We start from the raw sequence: 13,448 nt of genomic DNA on the forward strand, positions 1-13,448 counted from the left end.
CTGGCAGAGGAGCCTGTCATAGCCCAGAGGAGAGCTCAGAGAGGGGAAGCAGCTGCAGCTGTCGTAGGGCAGGTGGGAACAGGGGAGACGTGAAGCTCCTGCCTCCTTTCTAGAATGTTCTTTCTGAGCTCCGCTTCCTGAGGGGAAAGCCCTGCGAGTCACTGGGCCCCCAGCAGGGCTAGTGCTCAGGCTCGGCGTCCATGCAGGACTCCCAGGGGTTCTGGGGCATCCGAGGCAGGGAGAAGAGCAGGAGGGCGAGGCCACCGAGGAAGAGGAGGATGAAGGCGGCGCAGGCGCAGGCGAAGGACCAGGAGTAATAGTACTCGATCCAGGCCGTTTCCTCGCTGTCGATCATGCGCTTCACCGACTGCCGCATCACCTCCACCGAGACGAAGATGCAGAGACCTGAGGGCGGAGCCGGACACTCAGCGCGCCGCCCCGGCCTGCGCCCCCGGGGCCTCTGCTCGTGGCCTTGGGGGGCACTGACTCCAGACCGCGGGTCCACGGGGGAACCTGCCGAAGTGCCCCCGCCGCCTGCCCGCCGCGCTCTTCACGCGCCCTCAGGTTACCTGCGCTGCTCTCCTCCTTCGGTGAGTGTTTTTTAAATTAATTCAAAAGTTCATGAGTACCCGGCATTGCTCTCAGTGCCTTGAAGGTTAGGTCTTTGTGAGAAATGGACAAACTGCCAAGATCCCGCCCCCTCCCGGACCCACCTGGGAGTTCCTCCGGCCCCCACGAGGTCGCGAGATGGGCCTGAGGGTGCGGCGGCAGCGTCCTCCACCGTGTGGCGTCGTCCCCCACCCCGTGACGTCACCCTCCCCCTGTGACGTCATCCCCAACCCCATGTGCTCCACCGTGTGGCGTCACCCCCCCACCCCGTGATGTCACCCCTACCCCGTGACGTCGCCCTCCCCTGTGACGCCATTCCCCACCCGTGACGGCATCCCCCGCTCTGTGACATCATCCCGCCCCGTGACGTCATCCCCAACCTCGTGTCCTCCGCCTGTGACGTCATCCCCCAACCCGGCCCGCGCGCACGCGCGCCCCCTTCCTACCTGCGAAGGCATAGAACAGGGACGCGGGCCTCAGCAGGTAGTCCCGTTTCTTCCTGAAGGACAGGAGCGCGAAGATGGTTCCCAGGATGATGAAGCCGAGGCTGAAGATGGCGATGGCGGCGGCCGAGATGCTGTATTCTGCAACACAGAGGGGCGGGCACACGCGGCCCCGGCACCTCAGTGGCGGCCCCATCTCCCGGGGCCGCAGGTCGTGGCCGGTCGTGCCGCCAACCAGGTGGGGGACGGTACCGCACGCTCAGCGTCCCCACTGCACGCCTGTGAAGACTGCGGGTCCGAGAGGTGAAGTCACTCCCTTGAAGCCGCGCGGCGCGTCAGGGGGTTGGCCGGGATGTCACCATGAATGCTAAAGCCAACTCCCTGGAGGCACGTGGCTGGAGAACTTTCTGGAGCAGAGAACTTCCTCCCCGCGACAGGGCAGAAGGCGGCACTGGGCTGAGAGGGGTCTGTCCTGGGACTGACAAGCAGCCTGTGGAGGCGTGGCTTGCTGCAGGGCACAGTGCCTGTGACTGTGAGTGTGTGTGTGTGTGTGTGCACACGCACACACACGCTGCAGGTGTAAGGTTTGCCGGTGTGTGTTAGTGGCGCACTCACACGGAAGGATCTATCAGAGTGGGTGTGTGTGCAGGCCCACGCCGTGGGCCACCGTCCACACCTGTGCAGTTGTGAGTCGTCCTCAGGACGCTAGGGTGCATCTGAGCTCCATGGTTCACGAAAGACCCCCAGGGCGCATGTGGACATTATGTGTCTCCCCAAGTCCCTGCTCTCCTGGTTGGGAAGGAGTGATTTATGGGTGAGGGAAGGAATCAGACAGTTCCCCACAGACCCTGCCCCCAGCCCTGAAAACCATCACAGGGATTGTGAGTACTGGCTCCATTTTCCTAGCTCCTGTCACAATAGCCTCCCTTAGGCACTGCTGGAAAATGCATTCCTTCTGCTACCAGGGGCCAGGTCTTTTCACAGCCCTCTCCAGCCCTGATGAATGGAGGCTCGGGATGCCTGGAGACGGAGCACAGAGGGTGACACGGCTCTTTTGCTCTTTTCATCAAGAGCGGGCAAGTCAAGGCTTTTGTGCCAAATGATTTTCTGGCTCAGTAGCGTGTGACGGCAGTCAGTTCTCCCCAGCCTCCCGCTTCCGTCCACAGGCTCACCTTTCTGAGTGGTGACTTCAAAGATCTCTGAGCTCTCGCCTGGGTTAAAATGCCTGAAGTAGGAACAGCTTTCCTCTGCAAAAGAGGGAGGAAGCCTATGAGTTGCGAGAAAGAGCCTGCAGCTGGGATGGGGAGGCTCAGAGAGAGAGGGTGGCCGTGATCCCGCCGCGGTGGGTGTGAAGGACCCAGATGGCTGACCCTCTTCTCCCCAGACGCTGACCCTGGGCTGAGACAAAGATCTTTCTCTGATCCTTAGACCAAAATTTCAGTAGATTTTGCATAAGAGGCCAGGAGACCTTCTGGGAGCTAAGGCTTACTGGTCCAGGAGCAGACAGCATCGTGGGTGTGACCCCATTAAGCAGATGGGGTAACAGGCACAGGGCTCGAGCCATTTGTCAGGGGGAGCAGGATGCATGGTCACCAAGGTGCCAAACAGTAGTTTCAACCAGGGCTGATTCTGCGCCCGCCCCCCCCCCCCCCCCCCGGGAACATTGGGCAATGTCTGGAGACATTTTTGGTGTCACGGGGCAGAGCTGATGTTGATTGGCATCTAGTGGTAATGCCAGATGCAGGTAAACATCTCACTATGCACAGGACAGCCCCATGTAACATGGGAGTATCCAGACCCAAATGTCAGTAGTGCTGAGGGTGAGAAACCCTGGATCACACCCAAATCTGGAGGGGTGTGTGTGTGTGTGTGTGTGTGTGTGTGTGTGTGTGATCGGCATTCAGGACCATTCTGCTTCACTGAGTGTGACCTGGGAAGCAAGCGGCGTTTTTCAAAAGCTTTCCAGGAGGTTCTGATGCTCAGCCAGGCTCCTTAAAATGCCCCACAAAGTGTTTTTCTGAGTGGGGCCATCTGGATGGACTTGGGTGAAGGGTAGAGAATCCGTTCAAGTGCCAGATGTGACCATCGTGCCGTTTCATTGGACCCTTGACACCTGTGGCCAAAGAGGCAGCCTAGATAAGACCTCCCCTGGGGAGCTGCTTGGTGGGTGTCAGGAGAGCCACGGAGGATCTGTGGAGAATTGGACCAAAAATCTGGATTTGATGGGGGAACGAAGAAATTCATGCCAATTTTAAATATAATTCCAGACATAATTTCGCTTTCATTTTTCTCCTTTCATCTTTCTTATAACTAGACATACTATAAAATCAAAGGCTAGTCTTATCGCTTATTTCGTATAGTTTAATATTCTTTACTTTTGATTGAGGAAGCAGATAAATGGGTTATTTCATATGCCTTTGTTTCTTAAAAAACCTTAAATTAGGTTGCTTTTCATTCGTGTAAGGAGTTCCATTGATTTCTTTTTCCCCTGGATCCATGACCTTCCACAGAAAACATCTCTGCTCCTAGTTTAGCTGCAATGTGCTTTGTGCATTCATTTCTTTACCTTCAGACTATATTTAAATTTTACAAGGTGACTGATGGCTCATTTCTTTTGGAAACGCACCGGAGGTGCTGCCAAAGCCATCGCCTCCGCTGGCTTCTTTCCGTCCGGCCTAAATCATCTTATTGCCGCTGTGGCCTCCCGCTCTTCCCTCCTCCCTCAGCATCAAGGTTACTGCCGCTCCCACAACTGAGGAGGGAAACGACCCCTGGAGACGGAGCCTGGCTTAGCAACAGTAAATGTGCCAGGAGGTAAACCGCCTTCACGCGGAGCTTCTATATTTAAATCACTTCTTTTGAACTGAGTTACCTAGGGCGTCTGACTGTCGGAGGTGATGTCAGAATTGACGCTGCCCTTCTCTCTCTCGCAGCTTCCGGGGCTATTTTGAAGCCTGATGACACCGTCTTATATTTGTGAGATTATTAGCTCTAGATTCTCTTGAACTGCCGCTTCGAAAATGGCTCGTGCTGTGTGGTAAGTCACCGTGTGTCTCCCCCGCACAAAGGAACATTTCTGTTTCATTCTTTAAGGGCCAATTTCAGTGGTCATTGAAAACGCTCTGAAGAGAATTGACTGAATTCAAGTGTATTTCACGGTCGGCTGCCCCTCCGGCTCATCGCATCCCGCGAGTTAAAGGCCTTCAGCGTGGAGGGCCGTGAGGTGAAGGCCTGATGAGAGCCCGGCCGAGGCGCAGCTGTGTGGCTGTCCTGGGTTGCTGAGGGCCAGTCTTTCACGGGTGGTGTTTGGGTTGTCGACCCCACCAGATACACACCGGGCTGCATTCTAGACAGAATGCTGCTACAACCTGGTGCTTGCGTAAAAACAGCCTTAGCTTAGACCACAGGGAACGGGCGGACTTCGTGTCTGGGAAGCCAGCCTGAGGGTTCTAGAAGGGAGTTTTCCCTTCAGGGACTCAGGCACAGCGTTCCTGTCCCTCCCCTCCCCTGTTAAATGTTCTCACGTATGAGAAATGAGAGCACCCAGTGGGTGAGCTTCCCGCTCAGGATATCTGGAAGTCTCAGCTTCTCTCCGACGTGGCTGAACTCGGGGTTTGAGGACAGCAAGCCAACCCTGTCCTCTCTCCTGGATTTGGCACACGAGGAAGGCCAGTGCCTTCTCCACTCAGGGCCCTGTGACTGCCCATTGGAGACCACAGACTCTTTTGCGGTCCTGCTGGCCCTGGCAGAAGCAGGGGCATGGCAGACCCAGACCTCAGCCTGGGCATGTCCAGCACCAACAAGATTCAGGACTAATTGCATCAGGCATCTGTCACTGTCATTCAAGAGTTACCCGGGGTCCAGTTGGGATGGACAGGTCCTGCCTCTTTGTCTGGGTGCTGTCTGGGTGCTGTCTGAGCATCAAGGGCAACTTGGAAAGGAAGGACATCTGAGATGTGCCTTGTGTGGGTCACTTAGTCACAGGTAGGGGTTTGGAGGAGCAGGGCAATGACAGTTCCGTGCAGACCCCATGAGGATCCTGAGCCTTCTTGCTTCTGTCTCTCTGAAGTCCTCCATGCCCCCTGCTTGGCCTCCATCACACGCCCATGAAGCTCAGGGCTTACAGCTTTGTCTTCATGGGCTCCAGCCCCTTCCTTCACTGGGCAGAAGCAGCGAATGCTTTGGATCAAGTCAGCAGAGATACCAGGGTGATGCTCTGGGGCCAGAATTAGGAAATCTGAGGTCCCTTCTGCCCCCTTCGTCTGTGCGAATGGCTCGTGGCGTTTTCAACATTTGTATTTCTATTTTATTGTGTTTTAGAAATATCTGCTATGAACAGTCATAGAAACTTCAGTGGTCGAGAAACTTTACGTGAATTATTCCTTAAAAAATATGACGAATTCAGCTATTGGGCTTGACCGGGGTTGGAATATTCTGCCTAAACAAATATTCTGCTTAAGGGAGTGACTGTCTACACAGAACCACGGATATCTGTGCCAGTTAAGAACTAGAACAGAAGGCACGTTTAACTCTAAGCTGAACTTGAGTTAATACAGGTCTTTCTCTGATAGTTGAACAGTTTGTATAATCAGGGGATGCCTCTGGGTTCTTACTGAGAATATACCTAGTGCCAGTTGATACCAACTTTAATATATTAAAAAAACACATGGTTGATTTGTACAAAACCAAGGGAACTAATGCCGTAGGGGTTGGGAGAGATGTTTCATTCACTTCTTACGTGTATCAATGCCACAGTTGTCTTCAGCCTTTCTGTAAAAGTCCTTGTTGTCCCCCAACAGTAGTTACTCTGTGCTCCGTCTCCCTCCACCCCACTGATTGAAGACTTTTATAAAATCGTTGGCGAAATCCCCGAGACCTGACCCCAGAGCTTCTGAGCATTGCCGTTCTTTGGGAGAGAAGTCTAGTGATGGCCTGGGTCTCCAGCATGGGCTTGCGTGGGTAGGAAAAGGAGCTCCTGGAATCTTTGGGGTCAGTAGCATCATATGGTCCCGGTCCCCAAATACTAGGAGAGAAGATGGACCACTGGGGAAACAAGGCACTAGAGCAGGCTGCTGCCTTGCTCTAAAGAGGCAGAGCCTGAAAGAAAGAGCATTCTGCCCACCCCAAGGGCAAGAGTTGACCCCTCTGGGGAAGCATTTGGGCTTTCAGACAGACAGCTTCTCCTGACACTGGGGAAGCCCTATTCTCACTCTGGAGGCATTGACCTCAGATGATGATCTTGTGCATGATGGTCCTTTTAAGATTCTCTGGGTCAGTGGAAAACCAAGTTAGACAATTTGTGTCCTCAGAGCCTCCAGCCTATTATGGCTGAATGGGATCTTAAAAAGTCTTCTCTAGTGCATCAGCTCCTGGTGCATGTCATGCCAAAAGTTGGCCTCTTGTGTGTTTTTCTTGGGTTGGCAGCTTTTGGAAGCTGTGTTTGTATGTACAGTGAAGGTAGGGGAGGGGACCGGAGAACAAAGAGGCTCGGGATTTGAGATCTAAGTGTTAAACATTTACTTATTAATTGGTTAGCCTTGGGAAGGCCACCCTGAGCCTCAATTTTCCCACCTGTGGAATGAGAGCCTTCTCTTAGGGTTGTTATAAAATAGTATAATGTAGTGATTACGAATGAAGGTGAATTTTAGGAACGTGAATCCTGGCTGCTCTGCCATGGAAATTGTGTGACCTTGGTCAAATCCCTCAACTTCTCTGTGCCTCATTTTCTTTATCTGTAAAATGGGATGATGAGAATAGTATGGACCTCACAGAGGATTTTTAGAAAATTAGATGAGTTAATGTCTACATGTCATCTCACTGCCTTCTGGCCTCCATGGTTTCTGGGAAAAATCAGCTGTTAATCTTACTAAGATTCCCTTGTGTGTGATGAGTCGTTTCTTGCTCTCACAAGATTGTCTTTATCTTTCAACAGTTTGATTTTGAGGAGTCTGGGTTTCATTTTATCCCACCATGTATTCATTAAGCTTCATGGGTTTGTAGATTAATGTTTTCCATCAAATTCGAGAATTTTTTGGCCATTATTTTTCACATATTCTTCTTGCTCCTTTCCTCTCCACTGGGACTACCATTATGCAGATGTTGGTACATTTCATTCTGCCCCTCAGGTATCTCAGACTCTTATTTTTTCTTCATTCTTTTTTTCTGTTCCTTAGACTAGCCAATCTCAATTGACCAATTTCAAGTTCAAGGATTCTTTCTTCTGCCTGCTCAGGTCTCTATGGAAGCCCTTTAGAGATTTTTTTTTCCCCCCATTTTCGTTATTGTAATTTTCAACTTCAGAATTTCTATTAGAGATAGAAATAATTTCTGTCTCTTTGTTGATAGTCTCTATTTCATGAGACATCATTCCCATCTTTACTTTAGTCTTTTAGATATGGTTTCTTTTAGTTTTTTGACTGTATCTAAAATAGGTGATTTAAAGTCTTTGTCTCGTAATTTCAATATCTAGCCTTCCTTGAAGACCTGTTGAGTGCTATCCCGCCTCCCATGTATGGGCTGTGCTTTTTCAGTTCTTTGCATGTTTTGTAATTAAATTTTTTTTTAATTTAAATTTAAAACTGGACAATTTAAACAGCATAGTGTAACGACTCTAGAAATCAGATTCGCACATTTCCCCAGGGTTTGCTCCCATCGCTGTTTGTTGTTGTTGTTTAGTGACTGTTCTGAACTAATTTTGTAAAGTCTATATTCTTTGTCATGTGTGGCTGCTGAAATCTCTGCTCAGTTAGTTTGGTGGTCAGGTCACAGAACTTTGCTAAAGCGATTGGAACGAATCTATCTCCCAGTCTTTACTGAGGAGCCCTGTGCTAAGCAGAGAGCTAAGCACGTAGCTAAGCAGTCTCCGTTTCTGCCTTAGCCTTAACTTTCTGCTTGCACATGGCCTCAGGGGGAGTCAGAGGTAAGAGCTTAGGGCCTGCACACACACAGCACTGTGCATGCACACGGGCTTCTAAATGCCAAGGAGTGTGTTGGAACTTTTCGAAGCCACCTGTGGACATCTCGTTCTCCAAGTTTTGGGTTAGCCTGCTGTTTGCCCTGTTACCAACTGCCTCAGGCGGCTATGATATTAAACGATTGTTTCTAATTGTTTTTGACAAATGCCTCGCTGGAAAAGAGACTGTTTCCACTGGCTGACCTCAGAGTCAGGTCAAAGAGCGTGAGCCTTGCATGTGGGGACATCCAGGGAACCAGTAGACAGATCAAATAATGGCAGTTCTCTGGGAATGAGGCTTTGAAAGAGATCCAACTCATCCGTCTACTCTGGCGGCTTGCAGGCTGATGGTTTTCGTTGTGTTTGCAGACTGTGGGTTTTCAAGGCTGTGATAGAGTTGGGGGAAAATCATAGAGCAAGGAAGAACACCACAAAGTTCACTGTTCTTACTGAGATTCACTCATTTTTCTTGAATAAGCATGTGCTGGATTGCTGCAAGATTGGTTAATTTCCAGAGTTCTGAAAATGTGTCTTCTCATCTTTTTTTTTTTTTTTTTTTTTTTTTACCAATGTTCTCATTGTTTTTATGGAGAAGAGGATTTTTGGAGGTTCTCTGTCGTTTTTTTTTTTTTCTGATGTCATCCAAATTTCACATATATAAAACACTTAGAGCACTTAAAGCGATGTTTCGCAGATAGTGCTCTACCTGTGCTTGCAGTTAATATCATCGTTGTTGATAATAAATAAGAGAACACGTGTGAACCCCATTCATCCATCCAGAAAAGAGTGATCTCACAGAGCACAGGAAGGGTGAGTGGGGAAGGAAAAAGACGTCCACTTGCAGAGGAAGGAAAGGGAAGGAGGCAGGAATGCGCGTTGGAAGCTTGTTTGGGGTCAGGTAGGGATCGCAAGTATGGGAGGTATGATTCACTCTGGCTCTGAGTGAGAAGCCATAGACATAAGACTCTGCTCAGGCTCAAGGCCAAGCCATGCCTGCTGATCCCCTGTGGCGGGTTTAGTCACCTCCTGCCAGTCTCTCTCTGCCTTGTATAGACTTTGCTCACCTCCCTGCTTGTCTGCTCTGTAAACTCACCGGACTTTAAAAGGCAGGTGCCCCTCAGGACAGGTGGACAGGACTATATCAGTGCGTTCCTATGTGTGATCCCTGGAGAATGCGCCTCACCCTGCCCTGCCCTGCCCAGGGGAGTTGGCTGGATGATGCATCTGTTTATGGGTGTGCGCGACAGTGCCTGAGGGGCGTGGGCATCTGGGCCATGCGATACCCTTCGGGCACATGTCCATGCCATTTAAAGCCCTCAGCCCTGGCACTCAGTGTTTCCAAGACAGCTGAGTATTTACGAGTCTTCCGGGCGTCCAGTGGGAATGAGCGAGGCAGGAGTTTCCTGGAGCCAGCAGCAGGGCAAGGAAGAGGAAGGCAGGAAGTGGGAAGAATGAGATTTGGGCTCCTTCGTCCCCCACACACATTGCAAGATTTTTTGGGACTTGGCACCGACTTCCTCAAAGGGCAGGTTTCAAGGAACACCAAGTCTAATAACAGAAGAAATACTTCTGATAACCAGGTGGGACACTCACCTTGGTCCACCGCCACCTGGGAGTGACATTTGTAAGCACTCGAAGGGGCTTTACGTCACTGAGCCCAAGAGCCATGGGAGGAAGCAGAGGCTGCAATGCATTGTCACGCCCCCTGTAGTTATTTAGGGGGTTGTGGCGATGTATGACGAGCCTTGGCCTCTGACTCTCCAAGCAGGGCTCTTGCTTCAGCATGCGCTCGCTCTATTTGCTATGGAAGCGGAGGGCTTCGCATCTGCAGGACAGGCTAGTCACCCTAATATCACGTATTCCTGACGAGGAGTTCACCTTCAGTGTGTCACCTTCAATGGGTCACATGGTAGGAAATCGAGGAATGTACTTATATTGCAGAGGAAGAAAATGCTTTCTAACTCCGAAGGGTTCTGAGCCAAGAAAGAACATACAGGAGGCCCGATGGCTCTGATGAAAGTAGGTGGCTTGTCTACAACCAGAGGCCAGCTTCACGAACATGTGGCCTGCATCCAGAAAGGACCTAGGCTTGGTTTCGTGCTCTGCGGTCACCACCTGCAACTCTTAAAGGCAATTCCAAGGATCCCTGCATTTGCATTTTGCTCTGGGTCCTGCAAATTCTGTAGCCTATCCTGTCTACACCTTGGAGGCTGAGGAAGAAACATGCCGGCCCCATAGGTTCCTTCAGCCTGAGGACACAGGGCCACCAGCCTGTCCTTACAGGGAGAGAGTGGAGCTGGGCACACCCAGAGGCGTGACTGCTGCTGAGGCCAGAAGCCTCTAGTCTGGGAGGCCCCCGGTCTCTTTCCTGAGCCTCTTGTCCCACCCATCCAGACCCCGGCTCCGACTGAAAAGCCCCCTGCCTCAGCAAGACAAAAGTAGCAGGGAATAAATCCCTGCATTTTACAGCACAGCTCCGGCTGCAAGCATCACCGCACGCAGTTCAGATCCTCCTCCCTGGGCCCAGAGAGCTGATCGGAGGCACGAAAACCTGCCCTCTTTCCCACGGGCCACTTTTCCAGGGAGATGAGTACGGGCAGGACGCAGGGACGGGGGACAGAGAGTGGGTACGTTACCCCCAGGCAGGGTGATAGGTCCGCAGCTCTTGTCCTTGCTGCCGCTCATGACAATGCTCTTGGTGCAAATCCGCCAGAGGCCGAAGTGGGCCGCGTCACAGGAGGCGTTGTGGTGCTCCACGTGGGGGCTCAGCACGGCCCAGTGGTCGGTCACCACGGCCACCATGGCCAGCACGATGCCCACCAGGATGCAGAAGAGGGTCACGCGGGCCTTCAGGGCTTTGGCCTGGGACATGGTGGATGTGGAGAAGTGCGCACTCCAGGCTGGGTCTGGCGGCGGCGGCGGCGTCTCCTTGGGCAGGTGGCTGCAGTTAAAGTGCTGGTGTGAAAGCTAAGTTTAGGGTGCCCGGCCAAGCCAGAGTGGGCTGGCCTTGGGGCTGAGGGACACTGGATGGGGCTGAGCAGCTGCCCAGACGTGACAGGGGCCTGAGGGAGGCTTCTATTAATGCACATGCACAGGCACGTCACGGGTCACCGGTCACCGAGGATGACTTCTTCTCGGGTTTCAGGACTTTCTTCCCTCCTTGAATCCAGAAATACTCCAGGGAGGGGCAAGGAGAGAAGGCTGCGGATGGCGACTGCAGACTTGTACTGAGCAGCAGCTCAGGAGGCCTGAGTTGGGAGGAGGCGAGGGGCAGGCAGCAGAGACACTCGGTGTGCGGGGATCTGCCTGCTCGGGGCTGAAGGAGGAGAGGCCCTGCTGGGTGAGGGCGGGGGACCCTAAAGGATGCAGGTAGCGCAGCCTCCTGTCCTCAGTCATCAGGGCTGGGTGCATGGGTCCTCATCCGCAGGGGCTGAGGCACCAGGACCCTGGGATAACCCATCCAGGGACTCTAGAGCCCACCTCCCAGGCAAGGGCCTTAGCCCCAAGCCCCACGACATCTCCCAAACTGTAGGAAGATGGCGAGTGGGTCCTGGGCCCGGCACGATCCAACATATTCTCGTTTCAGGCCTCTCATCCCGTTTGGGGTTCGTACGTCTTTTACTCCCTTACGACGCTTGCAAACCAAAGAACAGCGTGGAGAGGACACAGAATTCCGCAGGACCCGGCTGTTGATCTGTTTGTTTACTGTTTTAGTTTTACCTCTACTATTGACGGGTAATAAAGACTTTCCAGTTGTGTTTTTATTTATAAAAATAAATATATTTCAGTAAAAAAGAACAAAAGTAGATTGATCTACAGGCGACTCTAGGAGGCTGATGGGCAAGCGGATAGAGCAGAGGGCTTGTGAAAATTTGGGACCAACGTCTGAGAGGTCACGTGTCCCCCCAGGCTGGTGTCCCTGCTCCTACACCCCTCCTGGGTTCTGTGTCTCTTCTTCCTCATCTCACAGGTGCCTGTTTTGGGGTGTGTCTGAAGCTGATGCATGGCCGGGAATGGACCCCAGAGCTGGACAGGGTTTTGAGCTTCAAAATCCTGGCCTCGGGTTGGCCCAGTTTATGGAAAGATGGCCCGTGTGTGGAGAAACACTCCGGGGTCCAGCCTCGGAGTCACAGGCCATTAATAACGAAGATTCCAACTTCAGCGAGTGCTCCCCCAAAACCGGGCGTTCCGCCAGGCATTGCCACGTCCCTGCCGCTCGTGTTCACACGCATCCGTGAGATGAGGGAGGACAGCTGTTGCTCCCGCTTTACCGAAAGGAACGCAGAGGCTCAGAGGTGTGAAGGAGCTTGTCCAAGGTCACGTGGCAGGTAAATGGTGAAGCCAGGTTTCAGAAGCAGGAGCCCAAACTCTTAAACGATGCTTGGGAGGAAACTTCAAGATCTATTGCAATTATAATATATATATTTTTTCTCTACCCTTCTAAGTTCTCAGCTCAGGCCCCTATAACGAAAGACAGATTAACAAGAGAAAAGCATACAAATTTATTTCGCGTAAGTTTTACATGACACGGGAAAAGACCTAAAGAAAGGGGTACATCGGAGTGTTTTAATGCCAGGCATGAGGAGCCTGGAAAGTTGTGGAAAATAGGACAAGAGGAGGGTGTGAGCTGGTGCAGCAGACGGGGCGGGGTACGGCGGGTCTCTCTGTTAGATTCCGCTCGGCGTCTTGGAGATGTGGATGCCCCTTTCCTCCGGGTGCGAGGAGGGGCCCTCGCACAGGAAGGAGCTATGTATGACCTGCTTCAGGGGAGGGTCACAAAGTCCTTCCAGCACCTCCTGCTTCTCAAATTCCTTCAGCTTAAAATATTCAGTATGCCAACGTGGTGCCGTATTCTGGGGTGGCATGTCACGATGGATAAAAGAAACCTGCAGCCAAGAAGGAGAGGAGGTGTCAAGCCAGGACCACCCTGCGAACAAGCACCAGGGCTTAGCCAAGACCTTGCCTCCAGCCACAGGCTGGGGCGAGGACAATTACGTCTGAGCAGCTAGCGCTGAGCCGGCAGGGTACAAACCAGCGCCCGCGCCACCGTCCAGATTCTAACCTCCCCAGAGCTGCTTTCTCAACCTTCCCATCTCCGCTCCCCTTCCCTCCCTGTGCCCCCACTGTGTGCTCCCAGCGGGAGCTAACTCATCACAGCTTGCTGACAGCCGTCACCGCCCTGCTGCAGTTCAGAGAGTGACTGTCTCCAGGCCGGTGGCCCTCTTTTCCACAGAGAACTCTCGGAAGCCGAGATGTGGCACATGGTCCCAGCCCCCTTCACACTGCCTTGTGGGCCTGGCTTCTGGAGCCAGGTAGCCGGAGGGGCAGGGGTGGGGTCTCAGGAGACACTGAGTAGCCTGAGGCAGACCTACTGTGCACCAGGCACATCAGCAAAGCAGCAGTTGGGGAGAACGAAGAAGTTCTGGTGTTTCCAGACAGACTAT

General features: G+C 52.4%; 1 protein-coding gene across 1 annotated transcript; it reads right to left on the minus strand.

Annotated features, from left to right (window-relative positions):
• Positions 1 to 48: 48 nt before the first annotated feature.
• On the minus strand, positions 49 to 10,937 carry CACNG1 (calcium voltage-gated channel auxiliary subunit gamma 1). The gene is made up of 4 exons (XM_016143572.2): positions 10,641 to 10,937; positions 2,225 to 2,299; positions 1,056 to 1,193; positions 49 to 405 (listed from the first exon to the last, which is right to left on the minus strand). The coding sequence occupies exons 1-4, from the start codon at positions 10,873 to 10,875 to the stop codon at positions 179 to 181; spliced, it is 675 nt and encodes a 224-aa protein (XP_015999058.1). The 5' UTR covers positions 10,876 to 10,937; the 3' UTR covers positions 49 to 178.
• Positions 10,938 to 13,448: the final 2,511 nt, after the last annotated feature.

This window comes from Rousettus aegyptiacus, unplaced genomic scaffold (assembly GCF_014176215.1).
Source record: "Rousettus aegyptiacus isolate mRouAeg1 unplaced genomic scaffold, mRouAeg1.p scaffold_m13_p_6, whole genome shotgun sequence".
Taxonomy (NCBI): Eukaryota; Metazoa; Chordata; class Mammalia; order Chiroptera; family Pteropodidae; genus Rousettus; species Rousettus aegyptiacus.

Coding starts and splice junctions, on each gene's coding strand:
- CACNG1 (XM_016143572.2), bottom strand. CDS start 10,875: ATGTCCCAGGCCAAAGCCCTGAAGGCCCGCGTGACCCTCTTCTGCATC. Junction 1,194..2,224: donor TGAAGTCACCACTCAGAAAG/GTGAGCCTGTGG, acceptor TCTGTGTTGCAG/AATACAGCATCTCGGCCGCC. Junction 406..1,055: donor CCTGTTCTATGCCTTCGCAG/GTAGGAAGGGGG, acceptor CTCCGCCCTCAG/GTCTCTGCATCTTCGTCTCG.